The 20,517-nt window shown below is 41.5% G+C and overlaps 1 protein-coding gene across 3 annotated transcripts in view; it reads left to right on the top strand.

Annotated features, from left to right (window-relative positions):
• The window catches only part of tmem131 (transmembrane protein 131), a 67,765-nt gene extending 51,514 nt beyond the window's left edge, over positions 1-16,251 (top strand). The window contains exons 28-41 of one of the 3 annotated variants that reach the window (XM_054749673.2): positions 2,784-2,970; positions 3,389-3,574; positions 3,666-3,821; positions 7,900-8,336; positions 8,409-8,593; positions 8,666-8,796; positions 8,880-8,989; positions 9,067-9,219; positions 9,301-9,451; positions 14,614-14,729; positions 14,813-14,894; positions 14,964-15,067; positions 15,176-15,327; positions 15,401-16,251. In XM_054749673.2, the coding sequence (XP_054605648.2) occupies positions 2,784-2,970; positions 3,389-3,574; positions 3,666-3,821; positions 7,900-8,336; positions 8,409-8,593; positions 8,666-8,796; positions 8,880-8,989; positions 9,067-9,219; positions 9,301-9,451; positions 14,614-14,729; positions 14,813-14,894; positions 14,964-15,067; positions 15,176-15,327; positions 15,401-15,652 (2,402 nt within the window). In that variant the 3' untranslated portion in view covers positions 15,653-16,251. Of the gene's footprint in view, positions 1-2,783; positions 2,971-3,388; positions 3,575-3,665; positions 3,822-7,899; positions 8,594-8,665; positions 8,797-8,879; positions 8,990-9,066; positions 9,220-9,300; positions 9,452-14,613; positions 14,730-14,812; positions 14,895-14,963; positions 15,068-15,175; positions 15,328-15,400 lie in introns of all 3 variants that reach the window. The other 2 variants (XM_054749672.2, XM_054749671.2) reach the window with 2 other exon arrangements.
• The last annotated feature ends 4,266 nt before the right edge of the window (positions 16,252-20,517 follow it).

Raw genomic sequence — 20,517 nt, 5'->3', positions numbered from 1 at the left:
GTGTACGTGTGTGTACGTGTGTGTGTGTGTGTGTGTGTGTGTGTGTGTGTGTGTGTGTGTGTGTGTGTGTGTGTGTGTGTGTGTGTGTGTGTGTGTGTGTGTGTGTGCTTACAGCCATTAATTTGATGTGCTGCTGGACAGAGAGTTTTACACAATAGTTTTAGTTCTGGTTAAAAGTGTCAGTGAGCTGCATGTAAATATTTACACATTTAAACACAAAGTTTAAGACTGAACATACAAAATCCAAATATCTAATATTTGGGAGAAAAGCACTTTGTGAACATCTGCCAGATGGCTGAGTCTCGAGACCTGCAACCATTTCATAAGTACTTGACCAGCGTGTGGGGCTGTCATTCACAACAGTTAGGCCGCACTCATCCACTGTCAGTGAGCCATGTCATGTTTGATATAAAAAGTCCATGAGTTTAGACTGATATGGTGTGCCAGTAAGGGCTGGTAAATGCATTATAATGACTGCAGCGTCAGACTGATGTGGTTCTGCTCACTGGTGAGGGTGGCCTTCTTTTTCTTGCTTTTCAGCATTTGCAGTACAATTTAGATGACAAAACTTTCTGTGTGTTGAATTTAGGTGATGAACATATCTGAGAGGTAAGACATTCCTCTTCCTCGTGGCTTGGTGCTTCACGCATCTCCTCGTGGTTCATCATTTTTTCTTAGAGCTCGGGTTTTCACCATTCGGACAGATCTGAGCTTTTAAAGAGTTATCCACTATAGGAATACACTCAGAAGGGAGGGGGCTGTGGGAACCGCTGAGTAACACAATAAGAAACTTCACGCGCCATTACACACATTAGCCTATGACGTGGGGGATCATGGACATCTGGACGCTCAACAATACGCCATTGATGATGCGGCGTGGGGGGTCTAGGCCATCTGGACGATCAACAATACACATGTCCATTTGATTAATGATACGGAAGGGGGGGCAAAGATTGAACAATACACCTGTCCATTTGATTAATGATAGGAAAGGGGGGCAAGGTCAAGGGTCAAAATGAACAATAGGACTGAAAGGTCAAAAAGGTCAAAGAACAATAGACCTGTCAAAATGTTTGACGAAAGGTATCTTATTATGTCTCTGAGGACAAAATAAGGCAGCTTGAAGAACAACACAAAAGAAGCCCATCCTCAAGCTTACTAAAAAACCTAAAAGTTTTACAGCGACCACAACACCCCTATTATCAGACGCCGACCATTATGCAGTACAATCTGGGACTGTGGCACCCTCTTGGAGAGAGGCCACTACAGTTATGTTACATAAAGAGGGTAAAGATCCCACTAAATGCCAATCATACAGACCAATCTCATTATTGAATGCAGATTTACGAATCTTAACAGCTATTCTGGCAAGACGGGTTAACAACAGAAATGATCCGTCCAGATCAGACCGGGTTCATTAAAGGGCGCTACTATGGAGACAACATCAGGAGGCTGTTAAACCTAATGACACATCAAAAAGTTAAGGAAGAGGAGTCAATGATATTATCCCTAGATGCCATGAAGGCATTCCATCGCGTATCTCATTCAAACTCTGAAAAGATTTCAATTTGGCCCGAACTTCATAAGATGGATACAAAACTTATATTCAGATCCACAGTCCACAGTTAAGGTAAATGGGTTTCTCTCAGAACGTTTCACTTTAGAACGGGGGTGTAGACCAGGATGCCCACTGTCTCCTTTATTTTTTCAGTATAGAACCATTAGCGCAACTGATCAGAGACAATAAAAACATAAAAGGAATTACAATAAATAGAGAACAGCATAAAATTTCATTGTATGCTGACGACGTATTGCTGTATGTTACAGAACTCACGACAACATAACATGTGGATTGAACAAATAAAGGAAATATATCAAATGGAACAAATAACATATTCCCTGAGACTTCAAAAACATTCAATAAAAGGTGGAGACCTGCTAACGACATACTGGTATAAGAATATTATGTTCCTTTTTTGTTAGCTTGTTTGTTAATTATTATTGTTTCTCCTGTCTCTAATTATGTTACTTCTATTTTATTTTTGTCCCTCGGGTATACCACAATGCTACTCAGTGCATGATATAGCATGTATAATGAACACAGTTCTGTATGTGATTTATGTGAAGCATAAATAAAAATTAAGTAAAGAAAAACGTATTTCTTTAGATGCAGAATTTTATTTTTGATGTGTGTGTGTGCACACATGCATGTGTGTGTGTGCGTGTGTGTGTGTGTGTGTGCGTGCGTGCGTGTGTGTGTGTGTGTGTGTGTGTGTGTGCATGCGTGTGTGTGTGTGTACTTTCATCAGCCGTTAACTACTCCCCTCTGGCAGGAACATTTATTCCCTAAACAGAAATTCTTTTGGAAAGAATTTCAGCTGCAGAACAAAATACATTTAGAAAAATAAGCCAAATGAATGTTGTTGCACTTTTGCTGGTTTGAAAGGAAGTCATTCTCATCCAAGACACCTCATTTATACTGCGATTCAGTCTCTACACACTAGTCACCATCAGTGTGAACATCTCAGCACTACCTGCCCTTTGGCTAGTTTAGCAGGTCCTAAACAAAAGATGAGCTCCTGATATTTCTGACCAATCAGAATGAGCTTGGCTTTTCAAGAGGGCGGAGCTAAAACAGAGCCTTTCCTACTAAGTAGGGTAAGGGAAAAACACAGATCCTTTGTCATTAACTGCTGCTTTGGCTCCTAACGGGATGGATTTTAAAAAGTCCGCTTATTTTCTGAAATCTTCCTTTTTGGCCGTTGTCCTCTTGTGTATTTCAGAAACTAAAGTCAGAGAGCCAAACTTCACACTCAGAAGAACCTTCAGAGTGGAGAACACCGGCCTGCTCCCGATCACCGTCAGATCAGCAGAAATAAATGGACAGGCTTGTGAAGGATACGGGTTTAAAGTTCTCAACTGTCAAGAATTTGCACTCCTGCCAAATGCTTCAAAAGACCTCATCATCCTGTAAGTCATCACACCCGTTCAGTTCAGAAAAACACAAACGTTTTCATTTCCAATGGGACGTTGGTTTTCCTGACCCAGATATGACGCGGTGTGTTTGATGGCTGTGCATCAGTGGTTTGGTCTGGTTTGATGTCTAGCTATTGACACATCTGAATGGAATGCTGTGATTGTTGATGTTTGTCTTGTCGAGCATGTAGCTTTGAACAAAGCTTTATTACTCAGGTTCTGTTTTGTTCAAGACAAAGAGCCTTGAATTGTCCCACACCCTGGTGACTTGTAAAACAAACACATAGTGATGCTTCCACATAACTCCATCATGCAGTCGGCTCCAGATCCCTCCCTGCAGAAACTGCAGCACAGGTGCAGGTTAGTGATTTTTAAGTTAGTTTTGTCTTTTTTTTTTCTTTTTTTTTTCCAGGTTTACGCCCGACTTCACTTCATCTCGAGTGACCCGAGAGCTGAAGCTGGTGACACACAGCGGCTCGGAGTTTGTGTTTGTCCTGAACGCCTCGCTGCCCTACCACATGTTAGCTACGTGTGCAGAAACTCTGCCCAGACCCAGCTGGGAGCTGGAGCTCTACATCATTGTGTGTGTTGTTATGAGGTGAGCATGACTCTCAGCAGCATAGAGCCCGTTAAGCTTGATTTAAACTTGACAAAAATGTTTATATACTTTTGGTTTTTATCTTTTGTAGCTCGATGTTTCTGTTGGTGATTGCCACGGCCTATCTGGAGGCTCAGAGCATATGGGAGCCTTTCAAGAGACGGGTGTCTGTGGAATCCAACTCCAACTTGGAGACTGGGAGACCCTTTAACCTCAGGGACTTTGTGCAAAACCACAATGACTTAAAGTAAGTGTACATGAAAAACCACAAACGGGTTCATTAGAGTTTAAAAACAGCTGTTTTGGCTCTAGCATCTCATCCTGAGGTTTACCAGTCTGGCCTGTATTGATTCAGGCAATCCACGTTTATATAAATAGTTTTAGTGAATATTTGTAGTCGCAGGGATTAAAAATAACACCGACTGAAGTCTGACAAGTCCACGCCCTCTCAGGTGTGGATGGGAAAGTAATGCACCACAGAAATCCTCGGGTTGGTCCCTTTTCATGAGCCTTTGTATTTACTTCTCATCCCTTTGACTCTACAAATTATGCAATTTACTTTTAAATGGTTGTAATTTTGAAGCTTTATCTTGTGTTTTGTCTCCCAAAGTGTAGTTAGATTAGTTCTGAAAGGGCAGTCCCACAAATTATTGTTGGTGTTTTAAAGCCTCCTACAGGTGACCATCTATGGACACGGCGTTGTGATTATGTGTGTGGCTCACCACTGCCCACATTTCACCTTGTCTAATGCTGCTGCCGCCCTTTATTACCAGCCATTAAGGTCATTTGTATGTTTAATCTGTGGCAGACAGAGAAAGCTTTGATAGACCGGTTCAGATGTTTTATCCTGCAGCATGAACAAACCCTTGCCTCATTTACGACCTCGCTGCTGCTACAGCTGACTGACCGGGACTGTTTCATGCTAGTTCAAGTAACTTTACTCCATAAAAACAAAAAATACTAGTTGTTTTTTTACTCATGTTTTTATGTTGATGATTGTGAGGATATTTGTAGATTATTGTCGATATTGTAGACATTTGTAGATTGATTTTCACCCAGAGCCTTCAGTGTAAAGTAGGTGATGACTGTTGGGTCTCCACATGTACTTTTGTGAAAAATTCACCTTGGAAGTGTTTGAAATTTTATTTTTGCATCACTTCCGACCCGGCATCTCCCCAGACAGATTTGGTACAAAATAGGGATGAATGAGTACACCACTATCTGTATCTGTACTCGGAATGGGCGTGGCATAACCCGGAAGTGGGTGTGGTTTACATCAATATATTGTTTTAAGTCTGTAATTGATATGGGCTGATCAGAAGTTGATGAGTGTATTGTTTATTTGAAAACTATTTACAGAGCTGCCTCAGAACTGAGATTAAATATTTTTGATCACAATAGTAAAGGAACTATTACAGAACAAGTGTTTCAATAAAATCAGAACATTAATAATTAAGTGCATGGATTAATACATCTGAACTCATGCAGTAGGAACTAGGAAATATGAAATATTAGAACCAGACACAACTTTATATATATTTTTATTTTTATTTGATTAAACAGATTTTTTTCTTAACATTCTTGGCATTTTGCCACACAAAGGTAAACAAAACAATGTCGATTAAGGTGTGTGTGTCTGAGAGAGATAGAGAGGGTGAGAGGGAGTTAAAAATAAAAAACCCGACCGGAGCGGAGGTAGTGAGTGACTGATGCAGCACGTCAGCTCTGTCTTGTCAAACGCACCATGTAAGTTACGAAAAAAGTAACTTTAAATATTCAACTGAAAAAGAGGCGAGCTGAAGAAAACCTAGGGAAAACTGAAGAAAGGTGAGCAACAGTGAAGCAATCACAGCGAGATCCGTTACTGTCTGTGTGTGTGTGCGTGGATGAGCCGGACCGACTGAGCTCCCGGCCGGCTAGAGAGTTTTGTGTAGGGAGGGGCGGGCGTTCTATGTGACTGGCCAATCACAGAGCGTGAAGAAAGTCATTTACCCAATGAGGATTTTCCTTCAGCACGATTACAGATATTTACTCGTTTCATGCTCGTATTCGTCAAAAATGCTTTATCCGTACCGAATACCAGTCTGAAACGAGTGTCCGGCTCATCCCTAGTACAAAACACAACATTGTGGGAATATCTTTCAGTGTTCTGTCGGAATCACAAAGAAAAACATTCAACTCTTCAGCTGAACATCCTTTATGTAGCTGGTTCACACGGAGTCCGTAATGTCACCTTAGATCACCTGCTACTGTCTTAACTTCATCACCGTGCTTTATGTCCCCATTTTAACTGCATGGTTGCCAACTTCTCTGAGTTTATATGACTTTTTATTTCTTTTAGTAAAACAAACATGGACTTTTTTAAAATACCTGTTTCAACTTCTCTGAGTTGTCTCACATTTCTCACACTTTTTTCTCATGAAAACTTAATTTAGAATTGACTTCTAAGGCTTCAGGGTGGGTTCTGGACTCCTGTGATGCCCGTGTGAAATTATGTTGAATTTTTGTCTGCAGTTCAGCCGTGGAAAATGAAAACCTTCCTGAATCTTTCAAATCATTCTCTAACTCTCTTATTGATTCTGTTTGTTTCTGATGTGAGTTAGCAGCCATAATTCCTCTCCTAGCTCTGTGCTAATAGCTTAGTTAGATGATCTACAACAGGGGTGTCAAACTCATTTTAGCTCAGGGGCCACATCGAGGGAAATCTAGTCCCAAGTGGGCCGGACCGGTAAATTAAAAACAACTTCAGATTGTTTTCTTTGTTTTAATTCAGTCAATATAAGACAAGGCTGGAGCCTGAGGACAGTGTATCCAAAATAGTACAAGTACAACACCTGAAGTGTACTTGAAAATTTGAAAAAATAAAATAAAAAAATCAACAAATAAAAAAAAACATTCCTTAGTGATTCAAAGAGCTTACGGGTCACATGGCTAGATCAGTTTCATGCAGCACTTAAAGTATATTTGATAGGGCTGGGGGTAAACGATTATTTTTAAAACGATTATTCTGACGATTATTTTATCGAATAGTCGACTATTCTAATGACTATTTAGAAAACTAATCTAATGATTATTTTTCTATTGCACAATTAACAAAAACCAGAAAATCTCAAATAAATTCCTCAAAAAAATGGATAAATTCTTACTGTAAGAGAATAAACACTACAGGCCTTCCATGCTTTTATTGTGTTGGTTGGTTATGTTCTGGTGACGTGTAGAACTTGGGAGTGCAGGCTGCTGCCTGAGAGGTGGTTGGAGATGGAGTGTCTCCAAGCTGCTTTGTTTTGGTCACTTATGTGCGTGAGGCGAGTGGTCTTACGGGTTAAACCAAACTCAGGTAATATTTTACACTAAACCGAAAACCCACAACACTCTAAATGTAATAAAAGGGAGATCTACACCACAAAAAAGATGAACTCTAAACCAAAACGTAACAGCTTATCCCAACGCAAGAAGCTGTTAGCGAAGATGCTAACAGTAGCTTTACCAACGTTAAGTTCAAGTTACCAAGTTTAAATAAACCAAAAACACCCGGCAGCAAACAGACCAGTACGGAGGAGAGACTGCTACCACCAAAACAGCTCTCCTCATGTCTGAAAGAAGCTCCTTTATGAAGGGAGAAACGCTCCCGGTGATTTTCTACATCTGCGATAGACACGAAGCAGCGCATCTGACCCCGGAAGTTGTTGTCCGTTGCCGGGAGACGAAGGCGGGCAAAACAGGAAAGGAATCTAGTAGTGGACGGACGTTGTTCCGGGTCTTCGGTATTTGGCGGAGATGTTAGTGAAGGGGGAGAAGAGGGCGAACTAGAGGAAAAACGGGCAGATTCCTCCTCTATTTACAAACTCCTGGGGATGCAACAAGTGGGCGCGGTGCGTCGACTTCCGGATCTGACGTCGACAAATTTTTAGAATCGAGCCGTCGACTTCGTCGAGGCTTCGCTACAGCCCTAATATTTGACTCATTTTACTTTACATCTTTTAGCTTTCACCAGCACATCAATATCAGAAGTCACATCCTGAGTGGCGGCCATCTTCAGGATGTGATTCAAGTTCTTGTGTGAGCCTTGAGCGCAGCTTTGTTTTATTTATACTCATTACAGAGAAAACTTGCTCACAAAGATACGTTTATTTTCACTCTACATTGTAAAGTATGAAAATAAAGTTTACACAACCATCTCGCGGGCCGGATTTAACCCACTTGCGGGCCGGATCCGGCCCGCGGGCCGCATCTTTGGCACTCCTGATCTAGAATAAATCTAGTTTAATGGAGGAAAGTTCTACTCGAGTGGCACGTACGATGAGTATTTGTTTGTCACAATTTAGGTGCAACGACTACAGCGATTCAAACCAGAACTCCAGAGGATTCTACCCATCCAGCAACGGAACCGTTCGGACCGGAGCCCGACAAGACAAGAGCCGCACTTTGTCAGATTCAGAGAGCCAAGATAAGCGGTCCAAGATCTCCTTCAGCCGCTCACCTATGCAAGCTACTTCATCTCATCTACCCAAAGGAAGTTCGTCAGGTCAAGACGGCCCCCCAGCTCACTTTCAACTGATCAATCGGAAACCTCGCAACATCAAACAGCTCGACCTTCAGGGTCAGAATTTAGCTGGGTCATCCCTGCCTCACAGAGGCCTCAGCGCTGATGATGCCGACTACGCCAACCTGATAGGAGCCATGGACAACGACCTCGACCGTCCAGAGTCACTTAGTGCTGAAGCTCCACAGGAGCAGAGCTCTTGGTCCATACAGAACAAAGGTATGCCTGTCTGTCATGACAGCAGAGCAGGTCACAAGTCACAGGTGGTCAAGTTACATTCTGCTTTTCCAGTGTTGGAAAACAAAGGGAAGCCACGTTCCAAAATAAAAGCCCTTAAAAAGAAGGATGACAAGGAGAAAAAACTTACAGTAAAGACTCAGGGAGATGAGCCGAAGGACAACATGGCCGACAATGACGACAGCTCCTCCACCACAACAGAGACATCCAACCCAGACACGGAGACAAACCTCAAAGAGGTATTCTGAGTCTAGCTGCCAGGTCATGTAGTTTATCACGTCTGTCTCCTTAAATCATTCTGCTGTCGACAGGAACCTGTGAAAAAGAAGGGGAGGACAGTCACTCCTGGAAAGATAAAAGAAGAAACTTCAAATGTCCCAAGCAAACCCAAAGAAAGGAAGCAAGAAGCATCTAAGAAGGAAAATCAGGCAGAGAAATCCAGGTTTGCTTTTGAAGAAGTACTAAATGATAGTTTATTTGTTCTGTTCTGGTTTGTTGGTTGAACGTTTTCTGTATTTTCTTCAGTTCTCTGGAGCTGCCGTATAGAACCCCACTGGAGAGCAAGAGGAGGAGCTTCACATCCAAAGTTCTTCATCCCCTCACCCCAAAGACAAGAGTCCAACAGAAACAGAGAAGTGAGTCTTCACTCGTCACGGCCATCACATGGTTTTTGTGAGGACCGGCCTGTGTCTTACTGGTTTGTCTTTGGCAGCAGAGGGGAAGCTGGAGGACAGCCGCCCCTCCCTTCTAGCCAAACTGTCGTCCAGCTCCTCTGTCCCTGAGCTGGGTCACAGCAGCAGCTCTGAGGGCGAGAAGGAGTTTGCTTCACCTGAGTGGGACGTTCCTCTTCCTAATAATGGCCTCCGTAAGTCCTGAATCAGCCTCTTCATCTGCAGCCAGGTTCCAGATAACGCTCCACGTCTTCTCTTCTGTCCTCCTCCAACAGAAGCAGATAGTCTGCAGCAGATTTCTATCCAGACCATGAACGCAGATCCTTTCCTGAAGAGGTCTGCCATGGCTGGGACCTGCTCCCCCCCACCCACCTCCCCCAGCCTGCTGTCCCGAGGCACCTACAGCAGCGTGCTCAACAGCAACAGGTCTCTTTCTGTTTCAAAGCTCTCTGCACCTTCATCTCCAAAGTCAGGAACACGGTGTGACGGCAGAGTCATGAAAGCTTTTGTTTACATTTAGTAAACAGTTTTTTACATGATAAAAATAACAGGGCTGGCTGAATCACATGGGGGATAGTTCTGTTCAGCCTTTCATAACAGTAAACAACACAAATCACCATCTCTCGTTAAAACGCCACTTTAAACTGTTTCTGAAGATGGAGAATAAAAGCTTTCTGACTCGGTATTAGTAGACTGAATCAGTGGCCTTTATGTATTTGTGTTCTTAAAGCAACACAGACCAGTTTCCTCCTCTGCCCTACTGGTTGAAAGTGGAATTACAACAGCCTGCTGTAGCTAGTGCTAATGACAAGCTAACACTAACATGAGATGATTAATACTAAAATAAACCACAACAGAAAAAGATCCACACCGTTTGACAAAAATATTATTACTTGCAAGTCCATCAGCAACATCAGCATCAGCAGGCCAGGTCACCAACAGTCCATGCTTTTGTAGCCTCCTTTAGCTCCCTCAAACTAGTGCAGGCTGCACCAGTGTTCACTCTGGTTTTAGCTCTTCGCTTCACCCCCAAACACATTACTCTCTTACTTTTATTTCCAGGCTCTGCCATGATGCAAACAGAAAAGCAAACTTCTTCTTCTTATCCTTTTTACTGATTATAGACAAACTGAAAATGGTAACTGCTAGCATGACAGCTAACAGCTGTAAAGCAGGTCCTAGGATACCTCCCCACTCCATAAAACTGTCTAGTGCATGTTTGGGCTGCAGAGCGTTGCCAGATGTGAACGTGGTCAACTTTCTAACCCAACAATCACTGAGATCAATGTTAAAGCTCTGGCTTAAAGTTTAAAAACACGATCTGTTGTTACTTGTAACCAAGTCCTGATTTACCTTCGTTAAAGGATGACGCCTACTCTTTGGCTAAAGCGGACAAAAGGAAAGGTACACAAGCAGGATGAAATAGTAAACCAAAGAATCAACCTGTTGCAGGAACAAGAACCCCCGAAGAGTAAAACCATGTTTTTTTTCAGCATCGTCCTATCGGCCACTTCCTGCTTTAACAGGCTCGTGTTGAGATGTTGCGACATCTCAAAACACTGCTGCTTTCTTCAGAATCCATTTATCTCCACCACAGTGAGTGTGGTGTCTAGTCACGTTACATGATCTCGTCTTCTTTAAGCATGCCACGTGTAGTAGTGTGAGTGAAGTCAGATATTTAGGAATATAACTGCCTTAAAGGGTTCATTTAAGTGTTTATGGAGCAGTCGGTTCAAGAGGAGTCAGCACAATCTACAATAAAGGTCCCTTTATTAACGTCACTTAGTGCATTATTAGGCATTAATAAACAAAGGATCCCTTTATTAACGTTAATGTTATTGATAATATTTGGTTAGGTCAAAAGGCTGGGGGGTGTCTGCTTCCTAATGCATTACTTACATTATGAAGTTAATACTTCATTTGATGCTTTGTTATTGCTTAAAAATGCACTCAGTAAAATTAATTAGGACTCTTAATGCAAAGAGAGTCATGCCAGCATTAATGCAAAGAGAATTTCAGTAATAATAATAATAATAATAATTTCAGTAGTCAAAAACAACTGAACCATGTTCCGTGCTTAACGCGGTCTCTTTGTGCGCCGCTTGTTTATTTTCACCAGTTTTAACAGAACGACTGTCATGATGCTAATCGCTCCGAGGCTGCAGAGCCTCGATCAGCTGAGTCCGCCACGGGTCGTTCCTCTTCTTTAACCAACAGTTCTTCCTCTGGCTTGTACTGATATTTGTTGTTAAACAGCAAGTCACCACTTCTGTAATGATTTATTTTTAGCGTTTCAATGTTTTTGGGCCTGAGAAAACCAAAAAACTACAGCTGGATTTTTGAACACACTAAGCAGCATTAAGTTTCACGTAACATCCTTGACATTCACTTCTTAAAGGTGTGGAACACTAAAACCCCATTTTTAATTGTTCTTTCTGATCATATTCAGTCACTCTGAGTATTTCCTGCAGGCTGAACTTGAAAATAATCTCCTACATTAGCTTCTGATAGAAAATGGTGGTGGTGCGACGGATCAAACGTGTCACCGTTCATATCACGGTTTTCGTTGCCGATCGGATCGTTTTTCGGACCAGCAGAAAGAGAAAAATAACAAATAGCTTTGCTCTCTTCTATTTTGTAGAACACTGTTGACGTCTGTTGAGTAGGGGTGTAACGGTACGCTAAAATCATAGTTGGTTTGGTTCAGTGTTTTGATAAATTTTGGGTTTATTAGTATTATATTTATTTATTTAATAACATCTATGGTGAGCAGAACCAGGTGTTATCACAGGCTGCTGGTCTAGCCTGATGTCTTTAATTATTTCACACTGCGCAGCGATAAGTGTCGCGTTCATACACACACGTGTTGAGTTTAACTGTTGATGCCCCGTGTTTTATTTCTGCAGCGAGCCTTAAAAACTCACCTCACACCGCCCAGAGTTTATTTTAAAACTCGTATTAAATAACGAGCTTCCTCCGCGCCTTATTTTTCGTTGCAGGAGGAAATCTTTACATCAGTTGTCACGGGGAAATTCAGCAGACATTTACAGGTCCCACCACGTTTAGGTCATGTCCAAGGCATGTTTCACGCACCAACCCCTCCCTCCTTTCACAGTGATCGAAGTTGTGTGTACGGCACATGCGCTGCGCCATCAGACTGGAGGCGTGTGTTGATTTTTGCCGTTTGTGTCATGGTTGTATTTTACAGGGGAGCCAAAATGCTCCCATACATGCAACCCAAACGGTCCAGGAGGTTTTTCAAGCTCCTCTCCTCCCCGCCACGATCACTGCTTGAAAAGGTAGCGCCTCCACGTAACCGATCTGTGAATTGCATGCGTGCCGAACCGTAGAGAGAGATCTGTACTGATCATGGAGCAATGACGATCCATTGCACCCCTAGAAAATAGAAGGCGAAACTCTAGGATTTGAAAATCCTGACAGATATATCACACTGCCACTTTACATTCATGGACTTATTCATCTTTACTCACAACGAGAAAGGCTGATGTTGGTTTAGCATCCAGCTAAAGGCAGAGAACGTCTTTGCTAGAAGCTAACCATTTGCATTAGCAACTCCACCACACAGCAGAACTCCATATCCCGTCATCTGAAGCTCTACTTTGGGTGTTTCTCAATGTCAAGCAAGGCGAACTCTTGCGAGGCCAGGCGCCTTGCTTACGAGGACACTGTCCTTCCTTGGTCAAAGAAAACGGTTAATTGGAACAAACTCGCATCACATCACCGCAGCGGTCATAGAACGTCACGTTCCGGGAGGTAACGTTACATTTTATACGCATAAGTTTCAATATAAATGTATAATAAGCCTTTTACTTTTTGAATTGTGTATATTTTGGTTAAATTTGATATGTAAGCAAGTTACTAACTGCTATTCACCAAAGCTGCAAGTACTAAGCAGCTAACCAGCCACACTGCTTTGGATCTAAAAATCACATTTCAGATATCAGCCCGATAGCTACAATTAGTTGACTTACATTTAAACTTGAAATTGTCTCCCAAAGTAGCTGCCGGTTTCTGATCCGCCATGCTTTTGAAAATACTGCGCTGTATTCTGGGTAATTTTTGACCAATGCTAGGTTACAAGGCACCTCCCGTATATCTTTGCTCAGCTAGCTAAACGGCTAACAAACGGAGAACAGAAGCCTCAGTACAACATGAACACCGGAACACGCCTTGGCGGTTACGGATGATGTATCTCCTAGGCAACCAGGGTGGGAACAAGACATCAGGGCGAGGTTCCGTGGCATTGAGAAACACCCTCTGATGTCGAAATGTTCTAGTTCCTGAAACGGGTGCACCGGAGCTTATGTTCCCCAGAGTACGACCTGCAAGGCATTCATTCCTACAAGAGACCACTGCAAATTAGGGATGTGTATTGGTGAAATTCTGACGATACGTATTACGATACATGGGAGACAATACGATACACAATCACAATATATTGCGATACATTCAGCCAGACAATACTGGCAATTTTTTAGACTGAATTTATTGTAGGAAAATTAAATATACAGTCCAAACTGATACATAACATGTTTAACGTGAGGTATGTGAACCATAATAGAGGGATTTACATTTTAATGGTAGCAACACAATCCATTGCACACTGCTGCCAACTATCAGTCGGCATTTGAATTGCACCAAAAGTAAAGAAAATTCACAAATGTTTGCATGTAAATTCTTCCAAAAAATTGGATACACATCTTTTGATTATCAATATAATGCAGTAAAAAAAATCACGATATTGCCTAATCAATATTTTCTTACATCCCTACTGCTAATGTATTGATGAAACAAGTGTTCCACACCTTTAAGAAGCTGGCAGAGCAAACGACTGTCTCAAGTGAAAGTGCTGCAGTAATATTTTGTGTAGACGTATGGAGTTGTTTCAGAAGTGCTAAATTCTCTCTTGAACTGCTGTTCTAATATAGCAACGAATGTAAGGTGAAAGAATCACAGCAACCAAGGAAACGCCAGAGGTAGAGCTTACAAGTGAAACTGGAGAAATGAGAAATGGTGCAAATGTCCATTTATTTCAGTAATTAGACTGAGAGACCATCTAAAGGCTCAGGGACCCTTTGCATGTGTTTAGGAATCATTAGCTGATTAAAGTGTGACACTCTGAGTCTAGAATTTTTAACCTTTTCACAATATTCTCATTGTTTGAGATGTTGAATGCGGGGTTCTCATGAGCAGTAGTAAGCCACGATCGTCACAGTTCTAACAAATAAAGGTTTGAAGTTCCTGGCTTTGCGTGTAATGTGTCTGTCTCATGTAGGTTTCAGCTTTGACTTACTGAAATAAACAAAATTATGCTCCATATTCAAAAAATGTTTTTGTTTCGCCTGTAAACACAACCGTTAAGAAAAAAGTCAAGAAAACTTGACTTCTTTTATCATAAGAAGATGAAACAAAAATAAAAATGCATTTGTTTCCCTTCTCAAGCCGAGCTGCCAACGTATTTACTCATGGAGCAAATACCAACCCTCTGACAAATAGTACACGTTTCATAAGTATTTATGTATATTAATGTTTTCTTAATTCTGCTGATGTGTGATTTACGGTTTCAGTGAGGTCGTTCAGAAAAAAGCTCCAGGAAGCAAACTGTCTACAGGAACGCCACTCCCCGGTAAAAACGGGAACCCCACGTTTGCCGCCGTAGCTGCAGGCTATGACAAAAGCCCAGGTGGATATGCAACACCGATGCACTTGTTGTTTGACTCCGCAGAACATTTAATTAACTGTGATACTCAATGTTCTCGTGACCAGGTGGGTCCGGCCCAGGTAAAGCTGACGGCCAGGGCAAGCCTCTGGCACACATGCCACCTGTGGACAGAGATGGTTCTGACAGGTAATCAGGAGATGATCAGGAACATCCAGTTGAACGACTCTTAATAATTTATCATTTTTCCCCCTAAAGTTCTGGACCGTGGAGTTCATTGGACACAACCAGCAGTCCAAGCTACCAGCCACCAAACTCTTTCTCAGCTTTTGGGCCCAACAACTCCTTCAATCCCATGAGAGGTAACTTGGGCGGGTCAGGTGGCTGCTTGCTAGTAAAAAGGACAATGTGGAGGAACTGGTTTAACGATAATTTGTTAATTTCCACCATGCTGAAGTGTGTGTGTTTAGTTTTCAGTGGGATGAATCTCCCAAAGCTGTCAGAGCCTCAGCCAAACTGGCCGGAGTTCAGCACCGGCTCGTCGTCCATCTGGAACACGCCGGGTAGCGACTCTCTGCACTCCTGGCCCACCAGCTCCAACTCACCGACCTCCCCGACTTCAGTAAGCTCGGCTGTCTGGTGTAAAAGTACTTCACCGGTTTGGTTTCTAACACCTCGCCTTTATTCATGTGCAGTCGATCCTGGGAAACACTTGGTCTGCAACCATACCCTTCAGCAACTCCATCTGGTCAACAAGCGCAGATTCATCGCTGCACCCTTTCTCACCTCCAACCAACTCGGCAGCTCTGACTAATCTGGTCAACAGCCCCGCCCCGCCCGTTTCCACGGGGATGAGTCGGACCTTTAACCCCTGGAGTGCGTGGCGTCCCACCCTGAGCAGACGCAGCTCCGAGCCCTGGCCCAGCTCTTTAGACAACGACAACTAAGCAGCGAATCCCAGCACTTACCAGACGTCCCTCGTCTGCTAAACCAAGTCTAATATTCAGAGAATCCCACATTATCTCAGCGTTGGGTTGGTAAAGCAAGCCTTTGTTTCCCCGCAGCTTTTAATTCATGAGGGGCAATAATGCTGTCTTTTATTTGGATTTTTTTAACAGATGCCCCGCCATTCAAACTGTCCTGAACATGTTTGCTGATCCGAGGTCAGCCAACTTGCTCTAATAGAAAGGCTGGTAAGGCTTCATACTTTCAAAGTTTGGAAAGTTTCGAGTAAAGTTGGAGCAGACATTTTATTTTAACCAGTTTGGTTTATATCGGTTGAAGATTAAAGTTTGTTTCAAAAGTCAGAATTAAACCCTCTAACTTTGGCTTATTTACATTCGGTTGCTGCTTGGTGGAACAAGCTTTATAAAACTGGAAAAGGATTGTTTTTTTCCCACCTCGAAAGCCTAGAAATGCTTCAGGTATGTTCCCCGCTTTTTAAAGAGGAATTCTGTCATCAGATGATGAACGGATTTAAGTTTGAGGTTTGATTTGTTCATCTGTCGCCTCTGTTTGCAAGTTTAATTAAAGGTTTTCATCAGAATTTTCAGGTTTTCTGTCTTATTCCACCAAAAGTGAGACTTGCTTTGTTTTTCCAGTGTTCTCATGACATATCTAACATCTAGAGAGATTAATTGTTCTCTTAAATATTTGCAAAAGTATAAAAGTTATAATAAACTGCAACATTTTTGATAGAAAACGGAGTGACATCAAGTGGAGTGACCCAGCAGTCAGAGTACACACATTAACATTTGACTAATTTTGGTAACCTCACAAGCTCAGCACACACACAATTGTGGGGATCCCCTGCGACCTTTAGAAGACCCTCTTGGGTTACGGACCCCAGACTGGGAACCACTGCTCCTAGGCCACTGAGAAGTTAAGTAAAGGTGGAAGAGGGAAAACTTGATATTTTTGGGCATTACATATTTTACGGGATCTGAACAAAACTAAAATATTTTTGCATTCTTTGTAATTTTATTACATTTTTCTTGTTCTAACCTGCGTAAAGGGTTAACTTCTCCATCATACATGTAGTATGCAAAGGTATGCCCTCTGGTGGTTACAGGGCCAAACTACAGCCACAGTACACTCGGGAGGATAGAAAATAAATATATGCAGGTCAAAAATACCAGCATGACTGTAGTTTCTAATCAAAATGTCAGATGTATAACTGTTAGTTTCAGACCAATAAATACCTTACTAAATCTAATAGACAGACATTCATAGAAGAAGAAATTATTTTTTAAATGTACACATTTTTGTTTTAAGCAAGGTTCAGTCACCACCAAGGAGCTTCCTCCTAAATGTGGGGAGCCCATGCATCCTCCTATTTCCATATTCATACTTTTGTACGTGTTTCTTGTTCTAGACAAGTAAAGTGGATGTAAATGTCGTAAAATGGTTTATCTAAAGATTAAATAAGTGAAGAATCACGGTTGTCAGGCTCTGGGGATGAACATGAAGAGTTGTGGATCAACTTTTGTATTGTTGAAGAACAAAGGGTCTCCCAACAGTAGTATGTAATGTTATTCTTAAATTATATGTTACTTATATCATGTTATATTATATTTGACTTTAAATTTTAGTTTTCCCCTTTTTCTCTTTATTGTTTCAAGATTATTCAATACATTTTTCTATGGAAATATTCTACAATTATTCAACAACTTACGCAAACGGGGTATCAAAGTATTCATCTCGTCCAAGAAAGGCTATGACTTCTTTGTTTAGTAGATCATTATTTAATAAATAAATTATTAGATCATTAGTTTTTGGATCATTTAAATATAATTAAGTGCACTTCCATCAACATCCACCGGCATCAGGTTAGTTGGTGAATCTAAACTGGACCTAGCCATGTTGGAGTACCAAGTCAGGTGTGGTGTGAGTCGGTGGTTCTGTGTTCAGGAAGCCCTTCCCTCCAGCATGAGGTACAAAATAAAAACTGCAGCACAAGTGTTATCGCCCAGGAAACAGATCATCACCCGATTAAATTATTTCTGTCTCCTTGTGCTGCTCGGGGGTTTTCCCTACGCATGTGCTCCAGTGTGCCCCAACCCAAACTCCTAAAATCATGACACGTTACATCTCCCAACCAAAGACTTGTATTCCATCAGGCGTACTGCAAAACTTTTACAGTTACCACAGTCCAGTATATCATTCTTACATCGCAGTGAACCGAAGTCGTCATGGATTTACCATTCACCATTTAGGTGAATGTACTTAAGCGTAATAAGGAAATGATGATGGCTGACGGTCTGTATAGGTCCAGTAACGGCTGTAACTTTAAACTTAAATATGGTTATTTTCCTGCATCAAGGCAGCATTTTAATGTTTGTTCTAAATCAGGTGTGTACAAGGTGCGTCCCGGGGGCCATTTTGCGGCCCTCTTGAGTGATTTTGCGTGGCTCTCGCTAGCATTTTTAGAATTGTGGAATTAAAGCCCGGGGCTATCTGAAGACATCATTTTAAATAGAAACCATTATAGTTACTGAGAGTGGCTCGCAAGGAGCTTGGGGAAGATAGGCGCCAGTTATGTTTCAAGGGCCGTGGCGTGGCTGTTTACAACAGTGTGGAGTATTTTACAACAGAAATTGCGATGCGGAATGGCTTTACGGCACAAACTCAACCGCCGGCACAAACCCAGCTGCAGTTTTGATAACTTTAAAGTACTTTTGATTTTAAAATATTCTAATAAATAGCATGCTTACCCAATTTTAAGTAAATAAGAGTGTCAAAAAACATCACGGCAAGTCTGATCACGTATAAACAATAGAGTCACTTCCTGTTCTCAAGTCCTGCATGATGTTGTAACTATCGCGTGACTTTCCAATAAGCACTCAGCGGCGCTTCCTGTGTGACCACTGTGGCGCAGCGCGTCTTGTCTTCGGTGTGCTCCAGGCTTAAGTCTCTCCAGGAAGCTGTTCAGATTTTATGTTCATATTTTTACTTATATATACTGTATATTAGGGATGTAAGAAAATATCGATATGGCAATATATCGTGATATTATTTCCAGCAATATTATATCGATGTTCAAAAGCCGTGTATCGGAAATATCGATATGGCAATATATCGTGATATTTTTTCCTGCGATTATTACATCGATATCCAAAAGCCGTGTATTTGATCTTTGAAAGAATTTACATGCAACCATTTGTGTTTTTCTTTTCGTTTTTTGCAATTCAATCACCACCTGCTAGATGGCAGCAGTGTGCAACGGGTTTTGTTTCCACCATTGAAATGTAAATCCCTCCATCATGGGTCAGATACCTCATGTTAAACATGTTACGTATCAGTTTGGACTGTTTATTGAACATTCTTACAAAAAATTCAGTAAAAAAAAAATTGCTTGTAACGTATTGCAATATATCGTGATGTATCTTATCGTCTCCCCTGTATCGTGATATGTATCATATCGCCAGATTTTCAACAATACACATCCCTGATATATATATATATATATATATGTATATATATATATATATATATGTATATATATATATATATATATATATATATATATATATATATATATATATATATGTATATATATATATACATATATATATACACTTCAGATGTTTTTGAGCTGAACAAATGAAAATTATAAAATTATGTTTGCATTCTTTAAAAAAAATTGTGAGCTGTGAGGAGTTTTAAGGTCGCAGGTTCGAGACCCGCTCAGTCTGTCGCTGTCGTTGTGTCCTTGGGCAAGACACTTAACCCACGTTGCCTGCTGGTGGTGGTCGGAGGGACCGGTGGCGCCAGTGCTCGGCAGCCTCGCCTCTGTCAGTGCGCCCCAGGGCAGCTGTGGCTACACTGTAGCTCATCCCCACCAGTGTGTGAATGTGTGTGTGAATGGGTGAATGACTGATTGTGTTGTAAAGCGCCTTGGGGGGTTCCAGGACTCTAGAAGGCGCTATATCAAATACAGGCCATTTACCATTTACCATAATGATTTTGGCCCTCATAAGTTTGGACATCCCTGTTCTAATTAGACATATTTTTTTGAATCCCAAAAAGTAAAAACACAACAAACCTTCATTACATTTTTTGTTCTGCATCAAAGCAGTTCATAATAAATGTTTTTTTTAATCTGTAGACAAATATTTAAAAAATCAAAAACAAACAAATACAGTTCTTTTCCTGCATCCAGTAATTTATGCAGGTTTTGCTTTACCGTTTCATGTCACCTGTAAAAAGCAAAAGGCGGGAACAACTATGGGTGTTTCTCAATGGCAAGGCGCCTTGCTTATGAGGACACTGTCAGTCCTTGGTCAAAGAAAATGGGTAAATGGAACGGACTTACATCACATGAGCGCTGCAGTTTACGTCATACGTGAGTTAACATTAATTTGTAGTATAAGTTTCAATATCTATGTATAACAAGCTTTTTATTGTATATTAAATAAAATCTGTAAGCAAGTTACTACCTGCTAGCCATTGAAGCTGCAACTACTAGCAACTAACCAACCATAGCTAACTGCTTTGGATCTAAAGAAAAACATAGATATCAGCCCGATAGCTACAATTAGTTGATTTACATTTAAACTGCAATTTTGCCCCTGAAGTAGACGCCATCCTTTTGAAAATACTGCGCTGTATTCTGGGAAATTTTTGACCAAGGCCAGGCTACAAGACACCTCCCATGTATTCTTGCTCAGCTAGCTAAACGGCTAACAAATGGAGAACAGACTCCTTGGCAGCACATGAACATTGGAACACACCTTGGTGGTTCTGGATGACGAAACCGGGGCAGGACCAAGACATCAAGGTGTAGTGGGAGAGCATTTCCTTTCCTGATTAG

The sequence above is a fragment of the Nothobranchius furzeri genome, chromosome 16 (genome assembly GCF_043380555.1).
Source record: "Nothobranchius furzeri strain GRZ-AD chromosome 16, NfurGRZ-RIMD1, whole genome shotgun sequence".
NCBI classification, from domain to species: Eukaryota; Metazoa; Chordata; class Actinopteri; order Cyprinodontiformes; family Nothobranchiidae; genus Nothobranchius; species Nothobranchius furzeri.
Note: the sequence above shows the minus strand (reverse complement) of the source record. Positions and strands in the feature narration are given on the sequence as shown.